Below are 22,316 nucleotides of genomic sequence, written 5' to 3'. Positions count from 1 at the left end.
TTGACCGAGATATGCTCTTTAACTTGACGGTGGGGATGAATTGCTGCTCGAGTTTGATGGGACGGGCGGTCTCCTTAGTGCATTTCTCAGCGTCCTCGCTGCATGGGCAGCGAGCTGCTGCTCGCGCTCGGTGATTATACAGGTGACCTCCTTAAGAAGTTTCATCGTCCTCGGGAGCTTCGAGCTGCGGCAGCTTGAGCTTGCACGACCGAGGGGCACATCTGTGTACCTCGATGGTGCATTTGTTCTCGAGTTCCATGAGTTCTCGAACCAGAGCAGCTAGGCTAGGTGGTCGCCAACTGCGTCAATGTCGATCTCAGGCTCGCGGAAGCGGAGAAGACCGAGACTAAGTGTTGTTTAGCGTTGACTTCACGGAAACGGTAGATACCGATAACGGAGCAATCTTTCCATGCTATTTTTCTAAAGCCAGATCTTTCAATGGTATTTTTCTAAACTTTGAATCTTTTAATGGTATAGATCCAATTTTCCCTTCTTTTTGTAGTACCACTTGTGATTTTCTCAGTGCATGAGAAACATCTCGGTGTTCTTTGGAACACTCTCATATCAGCCACCCAGTGCATGTACATCACAATTTACGATATTCACAAAGAATTTTCGAAACACAAAATGCCACATGAATATGAGGTCTTTCACATTGTATCACAAGCACTATAGTCAAAAACATGGATTGGCAAGGTGAACGATGTATTTAGATAGTTGATGAATTGGAGAATAAGAGAGGGCAGTACATTATGTCATTATATAACCGGTAGTGGCTACTGGCTTGCTGTTGAATGAAAGGTCTTGCTAACTCAGTTAATTGGACATTGTTAGTTGCTTTATAGTTTACACATTTAACATGTGCACACCTGTAGTTTGGTAAGTTTGGAAACTAAACATCGCATTGCCTCATCCCAGATTGTTGCGTCTGAGCTGGATGCTCGGAAAGTTCATTTTCTTGCACGCACTGATGAAGGTGTCACCTTCTGTTTCGGCTGCCCAATATAGCTTCTTGGTTGGACTGATGCGGAGCCTTGTCACTGCCATTCTGCTCAACCATTTCTGGGAAGTCAGAAAAGTCCACCTGGATATTGTTCTCTGCCGCAATTTCTTTCACCACCTTTTTCTTCAGTTCCATGTTTCTTTTGTTGCCAGACAACTTCCACACCAACTGCAAGGGCAACACAAACCAACCGTGTGAAACAACTATGGCATCCCTGTTTCCAGTTCCAAATCATTGAGACACAGCCATGAATGAATAGGATCTTGTTCTAGTTACCATGGGGTCGACGACTCCGGTGCCCTCTTTTGCCATCATAGTAAAGTCTCCTCCAAACTTATCTGCCAGGATTGTGCGTGCAAACAGCAGCTCTGGCAGGTCGCCGCACCACCCGGCTGCAAACATGATCCCGGCGGCTGCCTCCTGAATGTCCTCACCACACTCACTATAAACACCAAATTGAACAGTCATGAACCCTAAATGTGATGGTAAATAATAGAGCCAAGCATGAGGACATGATCAAGTCTGATGTTTGGGTGTAGAGAATGTATATACTCTGGCTTGTCTAACTGCTTAGCGTGCTCGATGAGGCGATTGCAGTATTGCTCTATGATGTTGAACGCCTCCAGCATGTTGTCCTCCTCTATGACCTGCTCTGCCTGAACGGAGAGAGATGCAATGCAAGCATCGGTGAGTCTGGATTTGAAGAGTAAGGGGCTTCAATGCATGTGACAATATCAGGTCTAAGTCTCACATAGGCTGGAACTTACACGGTGGAGAGTGCGGTCGAGATGGCCAAGGGCGAGGAGCTGGCCGACATCGCCGCGAGAAATTGACTTGCGAGCAAGACGGGGACGGCGAGCGACAGCAAGGCGTGACAAGGCGAGCCCAAGAAGGTTCTTAACCCTGCCGGTCTGCTTGGAGGTCCTCCTGTGGATGAAGCCCATTGTGGACTGATTCTTGCCGGAGTTTGGAGGCTGTTCCTGGGTGCTGGCTTGGTTATTATGTAATGTGAATGCCAAACTTTGCTGTCCTGTTGGTCCTTTGCTTGGTTGAGAGGACGGGGAAGAAGAAGAAGATGATGACTTGCCCGTGGACTGGGGGAAATCTGTCGAAGGGGCAAAGGTTTTATAGTGCCGTTCTTCTTGTCTGGGAACTCCAATTTTAGTGTATCGGCTGTCAGTTCGGTTTAAACGCACTCCTTTTGCACTTGCAAGTTCACAGCCTCCTGGCACCACATGCCTAAAGAAAGTAATTGAGGTAATCAGGTAAACGTGAAAAAGAAAAGTTAATAGGGGACAGCAAACAACGCGTGCAATATATTTGCCAGAAAGAAACAAATGGAACACAGGTAAAGAAATGGCCTTGCTATCTGTAAGTTGTCTGATGTTTTTGTTACTAGCTCGGTTTTGCTGTCTTCAGTTAGACTCTATCGTCTGTTTCATTGGTGTCAAGATTTGTGCGGTACAGATCGATTTTGATTTTGATACAATGGTTGCAGCCTGGAATAAAATACACGAACAAATTTTATTGTGCTAAATCAATTGGAATCAAGCCGAAGCTGTGTACCATAGTTATGCCCCGTTTCACATTTGCTGGCCTTTCCACAGGATCCATTCAGGAATAGTTCCATTTACACTTAAATTTGTTTATGAAGTTGGAGTGTATTGTTTTGCTATGTAGAGCATGATTGGTTGGCTTTCAATTTTTACCATGCCAAAATCACTGCAAGCCAACATATTGGCATGCAATAATTAGAGTATACTAATGTATGGGTAAAAAATTCAGGTACTCATTTGGTTTAGTGATAAAATATGACAATTGATACTTTTCCTTTTGTAAGGTTTAAGAAGTTTTTAGAAACTTGCCATGATTTTGGTCATGGAAAGCCTGATTGGTTGGCTGCCAAATTCTTGGCATGCAACGTTTTGGCTAGGCAAAAGTTGCCAATTTTTTTGGCCACCACTTGGTTTGATACCAAGAGCTGCCAATATCTCACATTTAGTTTACCAAAATGGTGGCAAGTTTTTTGCCTATATTTTGGCTTGCCAAAACTTTGGCATTCCAAAATTTTGGTAGCAAACCAATCAGGCCCAGAATGCCAATTTTTAGATATGAACCAAGTGGTGGGCAAATTTTATTGGCATGCCTTGATTTTGACATGGCAACAATTGGATAGGAAGCCAACCAATCACGCTTGTAGTCTCTACACAAAGCAAGATTAAGTTGCCTAATAACTCTTGTAACAGAAATTGTTTATCTTGATCGGGGGTTTGCTACTTTTATATTCTTTTCCGGAATCAAATGTGAATCTTTTGATTCATTTGCCTCTAATGGCGGTTAGATTTGAGCTGTCTACTGCTGAGTCATTGATATTTGTCCCTTTTTAATATATTGATACACAGATCTCTTGCCCGTGTTCGAGAAAAAGAGTCATTGATATTTGAGTATTTGTTTCGGCAATGTTAGGTCTTGCCCTCCGGGCATGCCCTTTGATGGTTTTGTCGAATGAGATAGATGTGTCCCGGATCTTCCCCTTCTCTCCTGCGCTAGTCCAGTCAAGCTTGATGATGGCCATTTGTTTTTGACCTTATAATGATGGACATTTGTTGCCTCATGCCATTGCATAACTAGGGAGCAGAGACAAAGACAACTACAGTTAGCAAGAGCTGCATCACACGCAGAGCTGACCCCTCGCTAGGGTCCAGGGATGCGGCTGCTGTGATAGTGCCGTCATTGTTGCCGGTCTGCTGGCCTGAATCCAGCGGCAATAGCATCCACGGCTATAGGCCGATAAACAGTGGACTACTGATTAATAAGTTAAATGTCTCGTTTATTGAAGATTTGCATGACAAACGTATTTGAAACTCAATGACACCTACAAAATTCCTTCCTTTTTACAGAAATGATCACAACCAAATGCTGCACACCTTTCTCTATACACACGGATCGAAAACCGAGCTATGCCTATCCTCAATCACTCCGTGCTCGGCCCATTCATTTATCGCAAAAAATTGTTGCATTTGAGCTTCTGAAGAGCTGGGCGCACTGAAGTTCATCTTCTTGTGGACACTGAAGCTGTCACTTTGTTTGGTTTCTGCTGCCCATCGCTCAAGCCCACCAGAGCTAGAAGATGCCACATGAATTCTCTTGGCTGTACTCCAGTGGCTAAGGCACCCGTCCTGTTTGGGGAAAAATAGCCATAGCCCATAGCTTTACTCTGAACCTTCTCAGGTTTCATCCATGCCTTCTAGTCACATCGTTTCGTGGTGGGGTTTTTAACAGTGTGATCCATTGCGATTGCCGTCTTGCTTCACCGCTTCCTGGAGCTCCAAGAAATCCACCAGGATATTGTTCTCGGTGGCGATCTCTTTGGTCACCTTTTTCTTCAGCTCCATGTTCGTTCTGTCGCCAGACAACTTCCACACCAACTGCAAAAAACAAAGCAAATCAACATGCCAATTTCTGCAATCCATCTTTTCCAATGCCAAATCATTATGAGTAAGAGTGTAAGACCATGTACTTACCATGGGATCGACGATTCCGGTTCCCTCCTTCGCGGCCGCAGCGAAATCACTGCCGAACTTGTCTTCGAGGATGATGCGCGCGAGCAGCAGCTCTGGCAGGTCGCCGCACCACCTGGCTGCGAACATGATCCCTGCTGCCGCCTCCCTAATGTCCTCGCTGCACTCCCTACACACCAAGCCCAATTGTCAGGCAACTGGAAACCATCCATGTCAGAGAGCTAAACGGGGTAGGAGTCAAATGTTTCAGGTTAAGATGTTAAGCACGTACTGTGGCTTGTCTAATTTCGCGGCATGCTCAATGAGGCACTTGCAGTTGAGCTCAATGATGTCGAACGCCTGCAGCATGCTGTCCTCCTCTATCGCCTGCTCTGCCTGCACGGAGGAAGATTGCGTTAGTGCTGCCGCGCTGGAAGAGTATTGCGCAGAAATTGGTGTGTTTAGAGGTAGAGATCGCAGGTCCGTACGCGAAGGAGAGCACGGTGGAGGTGGCCGAGCGCGAGGAGCTGGCCGACATCACCGCGGGAGATCGACTTGCGAGCAAGGAGGGGGCGCCTGGAAATGGCGAGGCGGGATAAGGCGAGCTGGAGGAGCTTCTTCACCTTCGAGGTCTGCTTTGAGGTCTTCCTGTGGAAGAAGCCCATGGTTGGTCGATCACCGCTACCTTCGGGCAGGCTTTTGCTTGATGAACAGGAATGGGAATAGAAGAAGGTAGAATCTTTTCCAAAAAAAAAAAAGAATAGAAGAAGGTAGTGACTTGCTTGTTGTGTTGATCTGAGAATTGGCGGGACAGAGATTTTATATGTCCATGCTACTAGCCTTGGGAAGCCTAATTTTAGTGCCTTTTTGCTGTCAGTTCAGTTTAAACAGACTCATTTTGCGTTTTCAAGAATGTGTGATGTGTCCTTGTTGTACCACGTTCCTGAAGAAGGGCAATAAGCTCAAAGCTAATGGTAGTCAAGCAAACTAAACGTGCGGGAGATGTGCCAGTGAAATGAAATGGAACATGCAGAAATGGAGCAGCTATCCTATTTTTTCAAGTACGTGGTTGTTTACCTGTCTGTGTAGTGTTTCAGCGCTTAGCTCAGTGTTACTATCGCTTGGATCATTCTACTTTTAGATATTTGTCTAGTTTTGATTTCTCGATCCAATTGTCACAAGGGAAATACGGTAATCCCGAGCAAGCATTTGGGTTTAGTATTTGGTAGAGATCTCTCCAATATTTTTCCCAGCTACACCTACGAGTCATTTTTTCTTATAAAAACTGACATATCTAATCTAAACGCAGAAACTTATCGCAAAAAAAAAAAAACTAAACGCAGAAACAATGATAATGACCAACCGACGGAACCGACAATGGTGACATGTAGATGCTGAAAGTTAGAAGCGGATAAAAAAGAACTTAAAATCACAGAAGTAAATAAGGAACTACTAGGTGTATGCCGATGAGAAAAAGATGAAGACCGTTTGCGACCCCCCCCCCCCCCCCCCCCCCCGCTCCCGCCCCCGTCCCCCCCAGCTCCGGCGACCCGACCTCCCCGGCCGTTGCCGCCACCTAGCCCAAGAACGCACTCCCGTCCTCGCCGTCGCCGCCGTCCTAACACTGCCTTCACACTGCCTCCTGGCCGACCTAACCCTGCCATTGCCGGCTTCACTTCTGCTAGCGCTCCCCGCTGGTCCCATGCTGGTAACCCCACTCCTGGCGCTCCTCTCTCGCCAAGTGATGCGTTCCGTGACTACTGCCTCCGGAACTTCCATTCGCCTGTCTTTGTGCCTCTCTCTGTGGCGTCGCCATTGTTCGAGCTCTCTGAGCTCTGGGTGACCCCCTACCCCAGACTCGCCTCCTGCAACCTCGCCTGGATGCGGAACACCCTGAGCTACTGGTTGGGTGGCCCGTCCTGCGTCTCCCAAGTCTCGCCGGCCCTCTTCCATATCGCTATTGCTCGGCCGTCCATCGCCCGGTTCATCCTCACTCTTGGGGTGCTCCGCCATGGCCCGGTGAAGGTCCTCTTCTTCGCCTCTGCGGCGTCGGCCTCTGCGTCCCTCCCGCAACCGGTTGGTCCGGTTCCCGCCTCCCCCTCCCGGGGGGTGGTGTTGCCGTGCCGGTCTCCCCCCGCGGTGCTGTGCCCGATGCGCCGCTCCAGCCGGTTTCCCCTTGGCCATCTGGCCTCGCCACTCCCGAGGGCGCGGGCGCGGTGGGGGTGCTGCCTGGGCGCTCTGTCGCTGCCGCTCGGTTGCCGGGCGGCGGGGCTAGCCGTCGCGTCGTCACCTCGCGCCGTGTGCGTCCTCTGGTGGACAGCTGCGCCCACTGCACGCATGCGCCTGCCTCGGGTGCTGCTCCCCCTCTTGCTGCTGCCTTCCCTTCGGTGTGCACCCGGTGCACGGGAGTTTTACCCACCCCCTGCGGTGTCAGTCCCTTCCCGCCCCTCTGCAGCGCTACGCCTTCCCCTGGAAGCCACGACGCTCCGCCTTCCACCGCCAGTCTGGGGCCAAGAACCCCTCCCCGGCTCTCTTTTGCCGCCGTCACCGCCACTCCCCCGCGACCCCATCCCCCGCCGGTCACCCCTCCACGCTCACCGCTCCCCTTCGCTCACCGCCGCTGCTTCCGCTGCCTTGCTTTGGACCACCACCGTGCTGCGTGCCGCGACCCTATCCGCTGCCGTCGTTGCTGGAAGCTCGGCCACACCACACGCCACTGCATGATGCCGGGCCTGCCGCTTGTTGGCTCTGGCGCTGTGCCCTCCTCCCCGGGCCTTGCCTCGCTGCGCACCTCCGCTACCTCCTCCGGCTCCTCTGGCGCTGATGCCCCTCTGGCTTCGCCCCCGCCTCCCGCTCCTGCTCTTGAGGAGGGGGAGATTCCCCCCCTTGCCGTTGATGATGTGCCTCCTGCTGCGGATGCTGCAGTGGAGGATGCCCCGCTAGCTGAGGAGGACCTGCAACGCCCTGATGCCATCGACGTCTTCATGCCGCCGGTGCGCATGCAGCGCTTCGCGCACCTCGCCTTTGGTCTTGTTGACCCCACCCCGGAGCCGCCGGCAAGCCACATCCGCCACGCTCTGAGCGGCCCTGGGGGTAATCCCCGCGTAACGCTCGCCCCTTCGTCCTATGGTGCTGCTCTCATCATGTTCGAAAGCAATGCTGCTCGTGAGCAGACCATGCTGCTGGCGCCGTTCCTCGGCCGTGAGCACACTGTTCGGCTGGAACGTCACACCGAGACCCCCAACCGCTTCCAGTTCGGCCATGAGGCATTCGCCCACCTCGCCATTCGCAACTTCCCCATGGAGCACTGGAACCACGAGCGCATCGTCTACTCCGCCGGCCCCTACGCCAACCCGCATCTCGTCGATCCGGTTTGCATTCAGGGCACTGACTTCTCTGCCGTGCTCTTGACTGTCAAGGTGGAAGGCACGGCCGACATTCCTTTCGAGGAATATGTCAAGAACCATGCTGGTTTGGGCGCTGTGGCTCAGATCGAGATCCTCCATGTCGAGCACTTTGAGGACTCCGACGATGATGGCCTGCCTCCGGGTCCGGCTGCGCCACCACACCCCCCCCCCCCCCCCGTCGCCGCCGACGCTGCCGTTCCTGGTGAGGCCCCGCCGCCGGCTGGGCTTCCCCTAGATGGGTCGGTTGCCGCGGCCTTGGGGATGTCGGCGGCTGGCTCTGCCTACCTGGGGGACCATGCGCGCCATGCTCGCCGCGCCTTCATGTCCCTGGGCGACGTGCTGCCGATCCCTATTGGCCGTGACCTGGGTCAGCTCTACTACCCCGAGGTACTTGCCGAACCTTTGCTTTCCAAGCCGGTTTCTGTCTCCTTCCACATGCTCCGTGGTTCCTTCTTTGAGATCCGCACGGTTGGTGAACGCGGCGAGCGGGGCCGGTACCGGATCCCCACCCAGCCTTTCCGGACCAACATTCCGGGGGACCAGGGAATGTTCGTCGTCAACCTCTGCACCGCCTCCGTGGGTTTCCTTCACCAGCTTGCAGAGGTGGGGTCCACCCGCTCTCTGTCCTGCTCCGTCGACATCATCGCCACTGGCTTTGAAGCGGCCCCGGCTCCGAACATCTCCATCCGGGATGCCAATAACCTGTGCAACGGCCGCCCCCTCCCCCGGGCCGCCTCTGCTGCTTCTCCGACTGCTCCACCAACCCCCGCTGTCCCTGCCGCCCTCGATGTTGACCCTGCTGTCCTGGTGCCACCGCCGGCTGCTGTTCCTGCCCCACCCCCCACTTCGCCAAACTTCGACGTCCTCGACCTCGACATCCTGCCGGTGGCTCCGGAGCCCTTGCGCAGCCTTGGGGACGCGGAGTGTCTCATCACTTCCGTGACCATCCCCTTGCTGCCGCTGCCTCTTGGTTCCCCGAAGCTCCCCGATGTCGACGTTGCTCCCCTGGAGCTCTCTGATGTTGCTGCCCTGCCTCCGCCTAAGAAGACCAGGCTCCCCGCTACATCTACGATGATCCCGGCCCCTGCTGCCACTGAGGATGCGGTTGGCAAGCGTCGCAGCTCCCGTCTCCGTGCCAAGGAGGCCCCCCTCCGTGAGACGGTGGCTGATGCTGCTGTTCGTCTCAAGAAGCGTAAGCTGGGTGCCGCCACCTCTGCGGGCAACAACAACGTCAACTCCGATGCTGCTCCGGCCTCGGCTACTCCGGCCTGGTGCCTCCAAGATTTGCAGCTGCTGGGGCAGGCCTGTGGTGTCCCTGATGGCCACCTCCTCAACTTGGATGGCTGCCCCGTCCCTGCCGTCGATCCGCTGGACTGATGCGCTTGCAACTTCATGTTCATGCTCCTCGCACTTTTTGCTGCTGCTGGAGAGCCTGTGTTGCTCTCACTTTTGTAATGACCCTGTGCTTGGGTCCTGGTCTGTACTTAACGCGCCTTAAAACTCTCGGGAGATACTCAGTGCTGAGCGCTCCCCGGCTGCCGGAGCATGATCCCTTCATGTCATATTGTTGGCTTGCTTCCTGCCAAGGCCTGTCTAGTTGCCTTTCTTTGAGTTTGGTGGTGCTTGGTTTTACTTATGGCTAGATCTCTCACCATTCTCTCCTGGAATGTAAGAGGGCTTGGTGACAGGGGCAAATGCAACAATATTCGGCTCGCCATTCCTCAAACTACCCCTACCATCATCTGCTTTCAAGAAACCAAGCTTCAAGCCATTGATTGCTTCAAAGACCGCTCCCTTCTCCCTGCTAATCATGCCTCTTCCTTCACCTTCCTGGCCTCAAATGGTGCCTCTGCTGGTATTCTTACCTCTTGGGACCAGAATTGCTTCAACCTCACCTCCTCCAGCCACACAGCTCACTCCTTGACAACCATCCTCCAATCCACTTGCTCTAATCTCACTGTCACTGTGACCAACTGCTATGGTCCTTGCCTACATGGTGATAAGCAGGCATTCTTGGATGAGTTGTTTAGTCTCCAGTCCTCTGTATCTGGCCCATGGGTACTTCTTGGAGACTTCAATCTCATCAGATCTCCTGACGACCGCTCCAATGGTAATTTTGACTCTCTGGAGGCGGACTGGTTCAATGGTTCTCTGGACGCTATGGCTCTGCAGGAGCTCCCCTTGCTCGACAGACGCTTCACTTGGTCCAACCATCAGGAGGTTCCCATTCTGGTACGTCTTGACAGGTTCTTTGTTAACACTGAATGGAGTTTCTGCCTCCCCAACTCGACTCTTGCCTATTCCTCGGCTGCTGTTTCGGATCACTGTCAGCTTGTCCTCACTGTAGTTACAACAATTCCGAAGCCGGCGATCTTTCGGTTCAACAATCACTGGCCGCGTGTGGAAGGTTTTACAGATACTGTTTCCTTTGCCTGGCTTAGTGTTCCTGATCTGCTTGCTCCTCAATGCAATCATGCTGCTCTGCTCGTCAGAAAGCTCAAACGATGTCGACATGATCTCAAGCTCTGGCACCGGCAAAAACGCTCACCTTTCGACCTCCTGCAAAACTGCAACTTAGTCATTGCCATGATCGACCACATTGAGGAAGCCCGGCCCCTATTCCTGGCTGAATTCAACCTGAGAACCTTGGTTCGCGCTGCGGCCTTGGAGCATGGAAAGCAGCTTGCCATCTTCTGGCGCCAGCGAAGCAAATTCCGTTCCTGTAAACTTGGAGATGAGAACACCAAATTTCATCACATGGCCGCTACTGTGCAATGGCGACGCAACCAGATTCAAGCACTTCAAGCTGCTGATGGTTCTTTGGTATCTGATCATGCCTCCAAAGCTGCCATTCTTCATGCCTTCTACTCGGGTCTGCTGGGACAAGCTGATCAATGCTCTGATATGCCAGAATTAGCCCCCCTCCTCAGCTGCACTACTCTTACAATCGGTCAGGCTGCAGCTCTGGTTGAGCCCTTCTCTCTTGAGGAACTCAAGACCATCCTATTCTCCATGAAGACCGATACTGCACCCGGCCCTGATGGCTTTACGCCTCTCTTCTTCAGAGCAAACTGGGAACTAGTAAAGCATGATCTTCTTGCCTTCTTGAATGCCTTCCATGCGGGTACAGCTGACCTTGAACGTGTCAACAAGGCTTATCTTGCACTCTTGCCTAAGAAAGCTGCCTCCCTCCTGGCCAAAGACTACAGACCTATCTCCTTGCAGAATTGTGTCACCAAGATCTGTACCAAGGGTATGACGCTCCGCTTGCAACCGTTTATTCCTCATCTTGTGCACTCTGATCAGACCGGGTTCATCAAAGGTCGTTGTATTGCTGAGAACTTTATTTATGCTACTGAAGTTGTCCAATGCTGCCACAAGCGAGGTGCCTCTGCAATCATCCTCAAGCTTGACTTCAGGAAGGGATTCTGTTGATTGGCATGCCTTGGATGCTATTCTTCTAGCGAAAGGATTCCCTGCTCGTTGGCGTACTTGGATCACCAATCTCAACACCTCCAGCCAGACTGCTGTTGTGCTAAACGGTGTTCCTGGTAAATGGATTCAGTGCCGGAAGGGTCTGCGTCAAGGGGATCCTCTGTCACCCTATTTGTTCATCCTTGTGGCAGACCTTCTGCACCAAATGGTTCTGAGTGCCTCCATGCAAGGCCTTTTGCAGCACCCCATCGTTGATTCCCTGCCATGCCCTGTCCTCCAATATGCTGACGACACCTTACTCGTGGTCAAAGCTGATCCAGATCAACTGGCACATCTCAAGGCTCTGTTGGATCAATTCTCCTCTTTCACTGGGTTGCATATCAACTATGATAAAAGTACCTTTGTTCCTATTGGGGTTGAGCCATCTCTGGCTGCTGAGATGGCCCAGCTTTTTGGATGCCAAGTCTCGTCCTTCCCACAGACGTATCTTGGATTGCCTCTCAACTCTACTAAGCTCCGTCTCGCTGATCACCGTCCTTTGGTTGCTGCTGTTCAGTCCTACATCCCTGGCTGGTGTGGCAAGCTGCTCTCTCCTAGTGGCCGGACTGTTCTTGCCAATGCTGTCTTGGGCGCTCGTGCGGTCTATGCCATGTGTTCCACTCTACTTCACAAAGGCACTATTGAGGCTATTGATGCCAGGAGACGTGCTTTTATCTGGACGGGCGACATCACCTGCTCGGGGGGGCAATGCAAGGCTGCTTGGGAGCTTGTCTGTTGGGATCGTGCTCGTGGTGGGCTGGGCATTAAGCGTCTAGATCTCCAGAATAAGGGCCTCCTGTCCAAGTTTGTTGACAAGCTCCTGCAGGCCCCGACCACCAACTGGCAGAAGTGGTTTCACCTTATGTATGGTGATGGTGCTGGTCGGGACCTTGGCGACACACATCACCTGGACACTGCCATTTGGACTACTCTGCGTCAACTGATACCTAATTTCCGACGCTGCACCAAAGTCCACCTTGGCAGTGGTCAGTTTACTAGCTTCTGGTTTGATCACTGGATTGGACCACAGCCACTCGCCGACTTGTTCCCTGCTCTGCTCTCCTTCTGCCCAAGACCAAACATCACGGTTGCTCATGCCTATCTTAAGGACCAGTGGATAATTCATCTGCATCCGCGTCTGACCTCGGTGGCCTCCTCGCAGCTGAGTGCAATCCTGCTGGCCCTGGCGAATGTCGCTCTCCTGCCACACGTCCCAGATCGTCGTGGCATTGGCGTTGATCTTCAGCCTTTCTCCTCCCGGGGCTTTTACTTATGGCATATGGAGCAGCGACCGAACGATGGATTCGCTGACTGCATTTGGTCCAACGCTGCCATCCCGAGATGCAAACACTTCCTCTGGCTGGTGCATCACAACCGGCTGCCCTCTGCTGCCTTGCTCCACCACCGCTGTATTGTGGAATCTGCTCTGTGTCAGTATTGTGGCGCTTATGAGGATCAGGATCATCTGCTGCTGCGATGTCCCCTTGCCCGTGGGCTTCTCAACTATATTGGCTGGAACATTGCTCCGCACTTGACTTCTTTCAGAGAACTCTGGGACCTGCCATATTTCTCTGATGAAGCCTCCCCGCGAACTCGCTCCACCATCATCACTGCCGTGCTCTGGAATGTCTGGAAAGCGCGCAATTCTGTTGTCTTCAGTTCTCTGTTCCTCACAGCTGCTGATACTCGTTTGGCCATCCTCCAAGACCTGCGCCTCTGGTCCATTAGGATGCGATCGCCATCAGACAAAGCTTACCTCCACGAGTGGTGTTCTACTTTTGATGTAAATTAGTTTGCACATAGTTTTTCCCTCCCATACTCTTTTGCTGTAAATTCTGTATGTACAACCTCACATATTAATAAAACTTGTTCAGGCTGGTGTTTTGCTGGCCGTAGCTCCCCTCAAAAAAAAAATAAGGAACTACTATTTGTTTTCTGATGGCAAATAAGAACCCTCTTAAAATGATATCCTCATGATACTTTATTTTGATTTTTGACCCAATTACAAACTCCAGATGGCGTAATAAGAATTCGAGATGCAAAATCTAAACTGGGCCTGCACTTAAGAGCAACCTCCGGGCCGTGCTGCCCTACCCCGCCTGTTGGTTGGGGGCCCGACCTCCTCAAGCCTGGCCCCCGTCGGCGGTCGGCCGTCGCGGCTTCCCAGCTCCCAGTCCTCTCCAGCACCGTTCACCTTCTCACGAGTCACAGCACACTGCCACTCCGGCGAAACCCCAAGCGCCACCCGCCTCCCCGCGCCGCTGCGGCCATGCTCCTCTCCGGCCCGCCGGCGGCGCCCACCCCGCCGCTGCTCCTCCCAGAGAGCAGCGGCGAGGACGGCGGCCACGACTCCTCCTCCCGCGCCGCCGCGGCGGCGGCGGCGGGGTCGGCGCCGAAGAGGCGCGCGGAGACGTGGGTCCGGGACGAGACCCTCTGCTTGATCGCGCTGCGCCGCGAGATGGACGCCCACTTCAACACTTCCAAGTCCAACAAGCACCTGTGGGAGGCCATCTCCGCCCGGATGCGGGACCAAGGGTTCGACCGCTCCCCTACCATGTGCACAGACAAGTGGCGCAACCTTCTCAAGGAGTTCAAGAAGGCGCGCAGCCACGCGAGGCACAACGCCGGCGGCGGCGGCGGCGGCGCCGGAGGGAGCGGCAACGCCAAGATGGCGTACTACAAGGAGATCGACGACCTGCTCAAGCGCCGCGGGAAGGAGAGCGGCAGCGGCGGCTGCGTTGCCAGTGGCAGTGGCGCCGGGAAGAGCCCCACATCCAACTCCAAGATCGAGTCCTACCTACAGTTCACGACAGATAACGGTGCGTGTCTGCGCTATGCTTTGCTTGTTGCTTGATGAAATAATGACTACATGTGTCTTGGACTCCACATCTGAGGCTTCGTCAACTCAGAACTTTGGGTTTTGGGATACAAGTCAATAATTTTGGTATATAGCAGTGTGAATTCATGCTGTTGCAAAGGTTTGTTAATATGTGACGCCAGTCACTAGTGTTAATGTTGATTCTGTAACTTAAGTCGCCAGTAATTTTAGCTGTCCAAAGGGCCTTAATGTACAATTTCTTAAAATTAAGATTATTATTGCATAGTTCATTGGCCGATCATTAGTAGTTTGGTATAGATGAACTATCAAGCTGTTTGAGAAAATATGACGTATACTTAATGGTAAGTTGGTAACACTAATACTGCTATAGTGCTATGCAATGCGCAATTGATTTTGTTTCTGAGTTCGCTTATGTTTGTATGTGCAGCAGGTTTAGGATGTGCTTACATGTGTTAGCTTTGGGGATTATATGGTGTGTGGTTCAAATGTCCGAGCCTCTGGTTTTGTTAATAACAGTTCCTTACCATGCTTACTGGGCGACTATTTGGACTTTGTGCTTTATTTGATTTTTTGGTTGCAGTATGTTTTGTTAGCTTATCGTCTAATATCCTCTGCATTCAATCTAGGCTTTGAAGATGCTAACATTCCCTTTGGTCCTGTTGAAGGTACTGAGCTATCCTGCACGTACAACAATTGCTATCCATCTCTTAATTTATCTCATGTAGTGACCATGTAAATTTGGTGTTGACTTTATCTATACCCTTTTATGTTTTCTAGCAAATGGTAGATCGATACTGAGCATCGATGATCGTTTGGAGGATGTCAGGCATCCGCTTCCCTTGACAGCTGCTGATGCAGTTGCAACCAACGGTGTGAACCCTTGGAATTGGAGAGACACCTCAACTAATGGTACTAATCTGCACACTTGCAAGTTAAATTGAATATTGTTGAATGACTGGCCTGAAACTTCTCACTGCCGAGAAATTTGCATAATTTATGATTTTTGCTTTCTCACTTTTGGTGTGTAAGTTGAATCTGATTTAACTTCCTATTGTTCTAATAAACCTTATGGAAACAGAAGTTTTTTAAAATCCTGAACTTGATCAAATCTTAGTTCTTCAGATCGTAGTTTTGCCTACAATCTAGAGGGCAGCCACAATGTGATAAAATGGTGAGTTTTAGCACTAAATGCATGAGCAATAGCCATTGTGGGGAAAAAATAACTTTATGTTCAACCACAAGTTTATGGTGCGACCAAAAGAAATAAAAATTACTCTTCTCGCTTATCTCCTCTCTGCCTCGCTCTTCCACGCACACATAACGGTTGGTGCTGACGCCACCGCCGGGACCTCACCAAAGAAGCAGCTTCACAAGTTGACGAAGGTGCGCTTGGTGAAGGCTTGCTACCACCGGCTGATTTAGCTGCAGGGAGTTCGTCACTGGCTATCATCACAAATCTGGGGCCGGGGTCAGCAAGAAGCAGACACTTCCTGGAGCTGTCAACGAAGAGGAGAGTGCCCGATTTTGCAAGATCCGGACAGCACACTGCCAGATCTAGTGGCGGTAAGTATGAATTTCATGGGATTGGGGGAGGAGACGAGCAGTGCGAATTGGGGACGGGTGGCATCGGCGCGTGATGCAAGCAAGATGTAGGGCCATGATGAGAGAGAACTCAGGGAGAATTTGGGGTGGTTGGATTATTTTTTTAATTAGAAAGTGATGCCCACATTAATGCTATATTTTACCATAAACATTGTAGACAGAGTAGTAACAAAGAACAGCTTTTATTGGGCCACCATCTTATTGCTATTTGACTATAAACATTGGCCTTGCCTAGTTCTTGGCAGGCCTGGTGGTGGGAACTTCAAACTTTCTCTGCACACTATTCTACAGTTACATAGGATAAAATAAATCAACCGCCTGGAGAGATAAACATCTTTCTAATTCGTATGTTAAGATTCTCTAGCGTTCAAGTTGCTTAAAATTGGATAGGTGTTACTTAAATTCTACTAAAACTGAATTCCAGCAACAATTTGCAAAACATTCAATATATAAGTAAAATTGTTTAGTTCAGTGTGATTGTAATGTTTAATTTGTTGCTTTTTTTAATTCTGCGTATACCCATACAGGTGGAGATAATCAGGGCACTTTTGGCGGGAGAGTCATTTTAGTCAAGTGGGGTGATTACACTAAAAGAATAGGAATTGATGGTACTCCTGAAGCAATTAAGGAAGCCATCAAATCAGCATTTGGACTAAGAACAAGACGAGCTTTCTGGCTTGAAGATGAAGATGAGGTTGTTCGTACCTTGGATAGGGATATGCCAATTGGGGCATACACACTACATCTTGATGACGGTAATTGTAAATTCTCTTCTCAGCCATAGAATAAGATTGATTACTTTCTCAATAACAAGAAATAACATTCTAGATCAGTATATAGGTGTAGTGATGTTCTTATGTCTTGTCAAGGGAAATGTGGCAAATTTGATTTGAACCGTGAGTCAAGGTTCAAATAGTCTATCACTACATATAGTTATTTATCTTTGCTTGGTTTTGGAGCTCTTTCTCCCTAAAAGTTATGTCACTTTTGTTGCTTTCCCTTGTGTTATAAAAAAAGGCTGTGTTATTCATGAATGAGATTGTACATAAGGTTAGAAAAGAAAATGTCGTTCACAGGGTTTCTCCAACTTGTAGTGTTTGGAAAGACATGGGAAGATCTATACAGCTCTATCACTTCAGAGGATTTTCACTTAGTGAAGTTTGAGTAGAGTACCACTGTCCTGATAGCAATCTATTTATTGTTTGATCTTCTTTTTTCAGGGGTGACAATTAAACTCTGCAATGCAAACCGCATGCAGACCCCAGAAGACAAGACATTCTACACTGAAGAAGACTTCCGAGATTTCCTCGCACGGCGTGGTTGGACATTCCTCAGGGAATATGGTGGCTATAGGAACGTTGAAAGCCTGGATGATCTTCGTCGTGGCGCGATTTATCAGGGGATGCGGTCCCTCGGTGATTGATTTTGCAGCATTTGCCTGGGCAAGGCATGCAGTGCGTGCGTGCGCGTGCGCGCGCGCGCGTGTGTGAAGTGGAAGCATAACATAGTAATACCATTTAGTGTAATTTGAGTCAAGCCATCCTTTATTCTCTGAGTAAGTGTAAATATTGCTGGCGAACACTGGTAACTAGAATGTAAATGTAGTATTTGATTGTATGCTATTGGAATGTGCAGTAAGTGATCCCTCCAGACAACTAGTAGATTATATATTTCCCTACAGGAAACCTGAATTTGGCCAAGATTTCCCAGGTGGGAAACCGTCTGAATTGCTGGACATAGGACGGCAGTGAATGGGCAAAGCAGCTTGGTATGATGTGTAAGGCTGTTCGGTGATCCTTGTTTATTCACATTTACTGTCAGAAAATGTGTAGTTTATGTGCTAGCTGTCCCATTGTCCACCTCATTTTTTGCTGCCAGTTGAGTGGATTTTTCAGTCGCCGCTGAATGCTGATGGACCTCACAAAGCCACTCGTAGCCAGCTTTGGTAAGGCGCCGAGGCGGCGGCTGCTCCGATTGGGTGTATAGCAAGTTGCGTTTGCCAGGCAACGGAAGCGCCGCGACGATGACACGACGTGGAGAGCCGCTTGGTTGCAGACTTGCGGATTGCGGTGGACGCGCATCTTTGATTCAGAGTTGATTCCTTCACGGGCGCTGCAACGGTTGGAAGTTGCAGTTGCAGCGGCCGCCTTCGGTTTGTCCGCTCGATCTGGTGCCTGGCGGCTGGCGCCGTCTGGGGCGCGAGCTAGGTGGCATAAAAAGACAGGCAGCCGTTCGACAACCAGGCAACATTTGACAGGTGCCAAGTATAGTAGATACTAGGGAGTAGAGAGAGGCCCAGCGCCCAGCGCCCCCAGCGGTGATCATATGAAAGGTGAAACCCAAGTACCAACCCAACGCGGCAGGATGCACGACGGGCAGAGTGGGGTGGTCCAGGCCTTCAGTTCACCGGAGAGCACATCCCATTCCCATCAAACCCGACGACAGTTGGCTGCAGAACGTGAGGTGGTTGCGGCGGCCTGCACGGATCCGACGGGATCGGGCGCGAAGCAATGGCGCGGCGGCCCGCGGTGGACCGCGTGAACCGCTTCGCGCGCGCGCGCGAAAGTGGCCTGCGCTACCAACGGTGGTGCCGGGGCACGCGAGTAACTGAAAGGGGGCAGGCGCGCGCGTGAGCGTCTGAGCGAGCGCGACGTCACGGTCCTCGCCCGGCGCCGGCCTCTGCGTTGAGCTGCCTGAATGCGCGGCCGGCGGCGCGACGCATCGCCAGACGCTGGCGACAACGGGCTCGGACAGACGTGCTCGTCGCCTAGACCTGCTCCTCGCCGCAGGCGCGCCGAGGTGCGGGTGCTCATTCTCAGTCAGGGTCAGCCATTCTCAATGCTGGAGCAGAAAAGGCTGAAGCTTAGGAACATCTACGATACAAAATTCCTTACTTTTTACAGAAAAAAAAGCGCAGTTAACCACAACTCAATACTCGACCCTTCCTCTGTACAAAAAGGCCACCTAATCACCTGCTATGCGTATCCATATTCAGCTTCATGAACAATGCTTCACTTCTACCAAAAATTTACTTCTGTTTCCATTTCCAGAGGCAGGAAATCTCCACGGATCCCGCACCAACCCGCTGAAACCGCCGCTCTGCCGGCGAAGCAACGGGCCCGATTTCCTGCGCCGGGAATTCTGCTCCCATCCCAACTCTGAACTGACGAGCGCCGGGTGGCCGGCCACCAGCTTCAATGGCCCCCGCCGCAGCCGCAGAGCGCGCTCACCTCCGCGTGCGCACCGAGATGGCCCTCCTGTCCGGGTTCAGCGGCCCGTGCCCCTGCCCCGGCGCCGCGGCGCCGTACACCCGCTCCTGGAGCACCCGCGCGTCCGTGCCGATCCGGCGCACCTCCTCGTGCCGCGCGATGTGCTCGTTGCTGCGCTCCAGCGCCGACACGACCCTCGCGTAAGGCTGGTGCACGTACGCCGAGCTCTCGTACGCGCCGCCGCCGGCGGCGGCGTCGCTGTTCCTGCCCGTGCCTGTGCTGGCCGCCGGGTTCCTCCTGTACGGCGGGGTCACGTACTGCCCGCGCTGGCCGCCCAGGGCGTCGTGGGGAGCGTGCACGTGACCGTTCCCGCCGGCGAACTCCGTGGCGTGCCTCCTGTGCGGCGGGCGCGCGTGTGGCGCGCCGTCCTGGAACGGCCGTGTGCCGGCAGCTATCCCGTGCCACGGGCCGGCGCCGGAGCCGACGCCCGTGCCCACCGTGGAGGCCGCCCTCCTGTAGGATGGCCGGCTCAGCTGCGGCGGTGGCCAGACGACGTCCTCCGCCACTTCTTCATCCACTTCCTCGTCGCTCTGGCCGAACACGACCTCCTTCCCCTTATGCGCCGCGTCCGACCCGACCGAGGTCACCGTGCTCCTGTCGCTCCACGAGGGCGACGGGGACGGAGACTTCTGCGGCCTCCACGACGGCGGCGCCGTCCCTTGCTCCGTCGCCGCCGCGGCCTGCACCGGGGCCACCTTGTCGTAGCCGCCACCCCTCGATCCCTTCCCCTGGGACTCCGACCGTGACAGCTCGACGGCAGCCCGGGCGGCCATCGCGGCGAACGACGCGGACGCGAAGGCCGCCTCCGCCGCCATCCTGGCGTCGAGGTACTTCTTGGATTCCGTCGACACCTTCTCATCCACGCTCAGCTGAGCAAGGCTCGGGTTCACCTTGCCATCAACAGACTTCTGCGTCCGCTGCACCTGTCACACATCGATTCTTATAAAATCAAATACCGTAAAGATACTGAATTTCTGATGATCCTGTAGTGTGATCACGGCACATACCTCACGACGATCCGTCTTGGCAGCGTTCTCCTGGACAAATTCTCTTGCTGGGGCATTCCTCAATTGTTCTCTTTCTCTATGGCCGTTGGTCTGTGAAGATGTGCGACCAACTTGGTGAGTTTGTACTGGGTATTCAGGGAACTCCAGCAAGATGTTGTTCTCGGCGGCGATCTCCTTGACCAACCTCCTCTTCTGCTCCAAGCTCGCCCTCTCGCCGGACAACTTCCGCACCAACTGCAACAAACGAACAGGGCAACAACCAATCTTCAATTCCAACTCCCGTCACATGCAGTTGGGGAGACAACCTGTAAACTAGTAAGCGAGTTTAGTTGGAAGGAACTGAAGCTACCGTGGGGTCGACGACGCCGAGGGCGCCCTCCTTGGCCGCCGCGGCGAAGTCCCGGCCGAACTTGTCCGCCAGGATGGCGCGGGCGTCCAGCAGCTCCGGCAGCTCGCCGCACCGCGCGGAGGCGAACATCAGCCCCGCCGCCGCCTCCTTGATCTCCTCGCTGCATTCCCTGGGTTCCACCGAACGAGCCAAAAATTCACAATCTTTCCGTGTGAGACGGGGAAGCCGAGGAAACGGGGGAATCGAAGCAACGGACACGAACACGAACACGAAAAGACTTTGTACACACTTGGGTTTTTCCAGCTGCGCGGCCTGCTCGATGAGGATTTTGCAGTAGAGCTCGATGACGTCCAGCGCCTCCAGCATGTTGTCCTCCTCGATCACCTGCTCCGCCTGCATGCGCGACGAGAACGCACGCCACTCCGCGTCACTACCACCGCAAACCGACGAAAGGAAGGAGAAGGACGCACGCGACGCGACGCGACACGCGAGCCGGGAGGCGGCGCTGCGCTTACGCGGAGGAGGGCGCGGTCGAGGTGGCCGATGGAGAGGAGCTGCCCGACGTCGCTGCGGGCGATGGAGCGGCGGCCGAGGCGCGGGCGGCGGGCGACGGCGAGGCGCGCGGCGGCGAGCTTGACCAGGGACTTGAGCTTGGCGGTCTGCTTGGAGGTGCTCTTGCCGAAGAGGCCCATGGCTGCTGCGAGCGGTGGTGCTCGGTTGGTGTGCTGTGGCGGCGAAGTGGTGGTGCCCTGTTTCTTCTTCCCCCTCAACTCTTTATACTGGTCGCGGGATCGGTGCTCTGTGGCGAAGAAACCTGACTTGCTTGTAGACTACGGAGTTTGCTCTGGATGGGCAAACATTGTGCTTGCGCTGCTGTGCAGCCAATGATGCTTCGTTTTTTCTCCTTTGGGAATTGGGTAGGCTCCAAGTTTTGTTCAGGTTGATTTCTGGTCCAGCTCAGCCTGATCAGAATTACCATGCTTTGGAAACATGTACCGAAATGAAAAACTTCAGAATGAAGACCGAAAATCCATCGAAGGGAACGAAAATGTATACTCCATTGCATGGAATTTGTCTGATCAAGGAGATATAGTTGCAAGTGGCATCGATTTTTTTTCTAAAAAAACATCCTTACGGGTTACTACTCCTCAAAAGGTTTTTCCAAACAAAGAAAAAAAAATCTAACTGGTTCTTTAATTTCGGTGATATCTATAGTAACTACATTGATCTCAAGATCTAATCCAGTCTTTTATAGTTTCTCATAGATGCTTTGCATGCTTGTGAAACATATATAATGTGTTTCACACCACAAAAAAAAATTGCAAACTGCATGGCCAACTCATAGCTAGTGGTGTAGCCATCTCAATGCTTACAATTCACGCATTGCAGGGCCCAAAATTAAATCTCCGAAAACTGTAAACCACTCGATCCACTTAAGAATGAGATACTTATATCGAACACTAGATCGTCTTTGTGCTGATCCTCTGTATCTGAGGATCGTCCTGATAGACAGACACCTTGATGTACAGGCGTTGATGCTTTGCTTACTCCCCTAATTTCAGCTTATTATTAAGTGCAGTTGGGGGGCAGCAGCCGTGACGGCCAATCTGACAGTTGTAAAGCGGGATCCCGAGCATGTCACCGCGCGCAAGACACGCCGCCGAGCGCGGCGGCGCATCGGAGCAACCCGTGGCCAGCCGGCTAACTCCAGGGACCAAACTAATGACGCTTGATCGGCAAGCCTTCCGTGGCCACGAGCACGAACATACTAAAAAGCTTCTGGAGTTTAGGCTGATCGTCGTCTGGAATCGGCGGTGTCGATGTGCGATGCGTACGGTGGGAGAGCAAAGCGTGCGTGCGTGTGTG

The 22,316-nt window shown here is 52.4% G+C and overlaps 4 protein-coding genes across 6 annotated transcripts; 1 reads left to right on the top strand and 3 right to left on the bottom strand.

Annotated features, from left to right (window-relative positions):
* Positions 1–571: 571 nt before the first annotated feature.
* Positions 572–2,063, bottom strand: LOC120652962. The gene is made up of 4 exons (XM_039930932.1): positions 1,771–2,063; positions 1,556–1,659; positions 1,280–1,445; positions 572–1,171 (listed from the first exon to the last, which is right to left on the bottom strand). The coding sequence occupies exons 1-4, from the start codon at positions 1,945–1,947 to the stop codon at positions 980–982; spliced, it is 639 nt and encodes a 212-aa protein (XP_039786866.1). The 5' UTR covers positions 1,948–2,063; the 3' UTR covers positions 572–979.
* A 2,215-nt stretch (positions 2,064–4,278) lies between these two features.
* Positions 4,279–5,178, bottom strand: LOC120648196. The gene is made up of 4 exons (XM_039924932.1): positions 4,992–5,178; positions 4,796–4,899; positions 4,528–4,693; positions 4,279–4,431 (listed from the first exon to the last, which is right to left on the bottom strand). The coding sequence occupies exons 1-4, from the start codon at positions 5,166–5,168 to the stop codon at positions 4,279–4,281; spliced, it is 600 nt and encodes a 199-aa protein (XP_039780866.1). The 5' UTR covers positions 5,169–5,178.
* An 8,304-nt stretch (positions 5,179–13,482) lies between these two features.
* Positions 13,483–17,614, top strand: LOC120652961 (trihelix transcription factor GT-1-like). 3 transcript variants are annotated; one of them, XM_039930929.1, is made up of 7 exons: positions 13,544–14,203; positions 14,850–14,888; positions 15,001–15,132; positions 15,583–15,786; positions 16,353–16,580; positions 17,046–17,270; positions 17,350–17,599. In XM_039930929.1, the coding sequence occupies exons 1-6, from the start codon at positions 13,654–13,656 to the stop codon at positions 17,246–17,248; spliced, it is 1,356 nt and encodes a 451-aa protein (XP_039786863.1). In that variant the 5' UTR covers positions 13,544–13,653; the 3' UTR covers positions 17,249–17,270; positions 17,350–17,599. The 3 variants fall into 3 exon arrangements, with proteins under 3 accessions (XP_039786865.1, XP_039786863.1, XP_039786864.1); XM_039930930.1 differs by having other exon boundaries at positions 15,589–15,786; positions 17,046–17,614; XM_039930931.1 differs by lacking the exon at positions 15,583–15,786 and having other exon boundaries at positions 13,483–14,203; positions 17,046–17,614.
* Positions 17,615–18,667: 1,053 nt separating this feature from the next.
* Positions 18,668–21,792, bottom strand: LOC120652960. Its single transcript, XM_039930928.1, has 5 exons — positions 20,966–21,792; positions 20,740–20,843; positions 20,451–20,619; positions 20,102–20,335; positions 18,668–20,017 (listed from the first exon to the last, which is right to left on the bottom strand). Exons 1-5 carry the CDS (start codon positions 21,140–21,142, stop codon positions 19,052–19,054), a joined length of 1,650 nt encoding a protein of 549 aa, XP_039786862.1. The 5' UTR covers positions 21,143–21,792; the 3' UTR covers positions 18,668–19,051.
* Between the last annotated feature and the right edge of the window lie 524 nt (positions 21,793–22,316).

This window comes from Panicum virgatum, chromosome 9K (assembly GCF_016808335.1).
Source record: "Panicum virgatum strain AP13 chromosome 9K, P.virgatum_v5, whole genome shotgun sequence".
Taxonomy (NCBI): domain Eukaryota; kingdom Viridiplantae; phylum Streptophyta; class Magnoliopsida; order Poales; family Poaceae; genus Panicum; species Panicum virgatum.
Note: the sequence above shows the minus strand (reverse complement) of the source record. Positions and strands in the feature narration are given on the sequence as shown.